This window comes from Opisthorchis viverrini (genome assembly GCF_000715545.1).
Source record: "Opisthorchis viverrini unplaced genomic scaffold opera_v5_747, whole genome shotgun sequence".
NCBI lineage: Eukaryota > Metazoa > Platyhelminthes > Trematoda > Opisthorchiida > Opisthorchiidae > Opisthorchis > Opisthorchis viverrini.
In genome coordinates this window covers 27077-31108 of record NW_008752410.1, presented here as the reverse complement: position 1 = coordinate 31108, position 4032 = coordinate 27077, and the positions used below count along the sequence as shown (strand labels likewise).

The 4032-nt window shown below is 46.4% G+C and overlaps 1 protein-coding gene across 1 annotated transcript in view; it reads right to left on the bottom strand.

The window, feature by feature from the left end:
• T265_12047 (hypothetical protein) overlaps nucleotides 1–493 on the bottom strand; it is a gene marked incomplete at both ends in the record, with an annotated part of 19103 nt that extends 18610 nt beyond the window's left edge. The window contains one exon of the mRNA XM_009178961.1: nucleotides 426–493. Coding sequence (XP_009177225.1) covers nucleotides 426–493 — 68 coding nt within the window. The remainder of the gene's footprint in view (nucleotides 1–425) is intronic.
• Between the last annotated feature and the right edge of the window lie 3539 nt (nucleotides 494–4032).

Below are 4032 nucleotides of genomic sequence, written 5' to 3'. Positions count from 1 at the left end.
TCTGCTTATGCCTCAGTAACTGATGTCAATACTTAATTTGCCCGTCCGTCATTGCTCGCAAGTTCGTCTGGATTGCACCTATTCACGAGCGTCCACTCCGACCGAAAAGCGCGCCGACCGGGTATCGAACCCAGAGTCTGCGGACAGCAGGCGAACGCGTCACCGACTACACCAACCGGACGTCCAACATGGCTGTTTATTTTGTATTACCTATGTATCGCACCTGGCAGATAGCCCTTGTTGAGCTTTGTTTTAAACGGACGAAACCGCGCAATCTGACCTGTCACGCGACACGAGCGGCTGCGTCGACGCCGACCGAAAGACAGTCCTTCACATCCCGAACGTACTGACTCCTGCGCCGTTACGGCCAACTCACACTGTCAGACTGCCCCGATATGTATGTTTGCACATCGTTTGGTACTTACTTCTTGTTGCCCCTATAGAAATCCGTGCTGTGACAGTGACTACTTCCCGCTCCTGCAGATTGCGTCATTGTTGATTGTACGTTTTCTTAATTCATGATGCTTACTAATCCGTTTTTCTGTAGAACCAGTTCCTGTCAGTCTTCAATATATCATCTACTGCCCCACGTCTGTCTGCTCCTATTGATGGCTAGCTACGAACTGCGTATAATCTAATAGTCGCAATCGTCCTGTGAGATCCTTAACCGTCCGGATCTTACATACACTTTCAGTCAGCTTTTGGTGAGATCCTTAACCGTCCGGATCTTACATACACTTTCAGTAAATCAGCTTTTGGATGTGGTGGTCTGGCTGCCCAAAAAACTGCTCCAGCAGGAGTAGCCAGATCACTTTGAATTTAGTGAGCCCGAGTCTTTCTAGACATTTTTTATTTGTTCATTCTGTTTCGTCGTAGCTTTTTGCCCGGTCATTACGGATACACACTTTGATTCATCTGACCTAGTCGAGAATACGATTTGAATCCGTTTAGCATTCTATAATCCCCGTAATCCCAGGGTGTGGCTTTACCCAGTCGATGCTGTTTTCACTACCCGATGTATCGCTCCCCAAGCCACCCGTTTTTCTCATGCCGTCCAACATCTTTTTAATAATGTAGCAACATAAATGAAAGACGTTTTGGAAGATATCCTCGAAGAAAATTCCTATGAGGCTCCTCGAGCGCTGCCATTGGTAAGACAGGCAAATATGAAAATAAGATGCTTGGAGATTTATTGAACACAAGCCGTTGTCGTTTGTGATGTTTCCAGGCAACTGAATGTGCTGCATTAGGTCGCTTCACCGGGTGACGATAACTGATGAATCGTATAGATTCTGTTTGCCACGAAAGTACTATAACGAGTGGCAGTATTCCGTATATAGTGAAGCGCTATAGTGGAGTCCGTCCAATAAGTTGTTCTTGTGAACGCAAATCCTGCCTCCTACCTCAGTTCTTCCGCCACCCTTGCGGCTAGTCGCGCGGCATTCAACTCAAGCCTCGGCGCTGTTACATACTTCAAAGGCGCGACTCTGGATTTGGCGCATATCATCATGCATGTGAATTTCTCGGGTTCGACGCACCAGCGACAATACCCAACCACACCATACCCCACTTCAGAGTCCCCACTGAACATATGCAAGTCTACATTCGCATCATAAATATGAACAGGTTTCACGCAATGGGGTATTTTTAGTCCTCCTGATGATCTCATACTTTTCAGCCATCTATGTCACTCCTCTGAGTCCTCGTCGCCCAGTTTATCATCCCAATGTAGTTGCTTCTTACACAGCTTTTATAATAGTATTTAGCTGGCAAAAGCAAAGGGGCTACTAAACCCAAGGTATCAAACGGGGAAAAGATCGAAGGCGGTATTCCCCGTCGGGTGAACGGTCGATCGGGAAAAACGAAGGTGAAGCGAAATTCGTCCGCTTTAGCATCCCATTTCAAACCAAACGTCCTTTCAACTGTATAAAAGGCTTCATCGATAGAAAGCACCGATGACGAGATATCTGACTCACATACCTCACTCGAGAGAGACCTTCTATCACCTATCCATTTTATTGAGTGGAAACCACCCTTTGATAAAACTCTACTAAGCTCACGCACGAATCCTTGAGCCACGTTCACATCCGGCAGTGATGCTAAACAATCATCAACGTAAAAGTATCTATCCACTGATTGTTTCACTTCAATCATGCGATTCGATCCCCAGTCTGAGATCGCCTTTCTTAGGGCGAAATTGGCACAGAATGGTGAGGACGTGGCGCGAGATGGATGGGATGTCATTTGGAACTGCTTCGGCTCGATGGACAAGTCTTCCGAATCCCACCATTACACATACGCTGCACCCTTGTTACCTTCGGGAACCTTCACTTGCATGAATTGTGATGTTTCCAGGCAACTGAATGTGCTGCATTAGGTCGCTTCACCGGGTGACGATAACTGATGAATCGTATAGATTCTGTTTGCCACGAAAGTACTATAACGAGTGGCAGTATTCCGTATATAGTGAAGCGCTATAGTGGAGTCCGTCCAATAAGTTGTTCTTGTGAACGCAAATCCTGCCTCCTACCTCAGTTCTTCCGCCACCCTTGCGGCTAGTCGCGCGGCATTCAACTCAAGCCTCGGCGCTGTTACATACTTCAAAGGCGCGACTCTGGATTTGGCGCATATCATCATGCATGTGAATTTCTCGGGTTCGACGCACCAGCGACAATACCCAACCACACCATACCCCACTTCAGAGTCCCCACTGAACATATGCAAGTCTACATTCGCATCATAAATATGAACAGGTTTCACGCAATGGGGTATTTTTAGTCCTCCTGATGATCTCATACTTTTCAGCCATCTATGTCACTCCTCTGAGTCCTCGTCGCCCAGTTTATCATCCCAATGTAGTTGCTTCTTACACAGCTTTTATAATAGTATTTAGCTGGCAAAAGCAAAGGGGCTACTAAACCCAAGGTATCAAACGGGGAAAAGATCGAAGGCGGTATTCCCCGTCGGGTGAACGGTCGATCGGGAAAAACGAAGGTGAAGCGAAATTCGTCCGCTTTAGCATCCCATTTCAAACCAAACGTCCTTTCAACTGTATAAAAGGCTTCATCGATAGAAAGCACCGATGACGAGATATCTGACTCACATACCTCACTCGAGAGAGACCTTCTATCACCTATCCATTTTATTGAGTGGAAACCACCCTTTGATAAAACTCTACTAAGCTCACGCACGAATCCTTGAGCCACGTTCACATCCGGCAGTGATGCTAAACAATCATCAACGTAAAAGTATCTATCCACTGATTGTTTCACTTCAATCATGCGATTCGATCCCCAGTCTGAGATCGCCTTTCTTAGGGCGAAATTGGCACAGAATGGTGAGGACGTGGCGCGAGATGGATGGGATGTCATTTGGAACTGCTTCGGCTCGATGGACAAGTCTTCCGAATCCCACCATTACACATACGCTGCACCCTTGTTACCTTCGGGAACCTTCACTTGCATGAACACTTCGGAAATGTCTGCAGCCACGGCTATATAATTACTCTGGATGCGTAAAAGAACTCCTAACGAATTTGCAGTAGTGTCGGGATACAATCTGTCGTTCAGGGATACACCCTCAAACTTAGCCGCGCAATCTAAGACGACTCGCAGCTTTTGTGGTTCCTTAAGGTTCAAAATGGGGTGATGAGGTGTGTACCACTTCTTTTCGTTCCCTGATTTAGGTTGCTGAGTAAACAATGGTTCGAGATAGCCCTTAAGGCTGTTATCATTCATGCGTTGTCCGTATCGCGCTAAGAGAGTCAGATCCTTTGCAAGACGCCTCCTCATATATTGCAATCGGAAATGAGCTAGACGATAACTGTCAGGAAGTCCTTTAGCCGTTCTGCACGGTAATGGTAGTTCGTAATGAACATCCCTAAACATTGAAGACTTCAATAATTCGAAGTGTTTCTTTGTCTTCGAGACTTTGGCATACGCCTGGAGCGTCTAATTCGTTGAAATCGGCCTCGTGTGTGGTCTTTAGATGGCCAGTTATTTCATCTTTCATACGTGGTGCACTTGTCTCCAG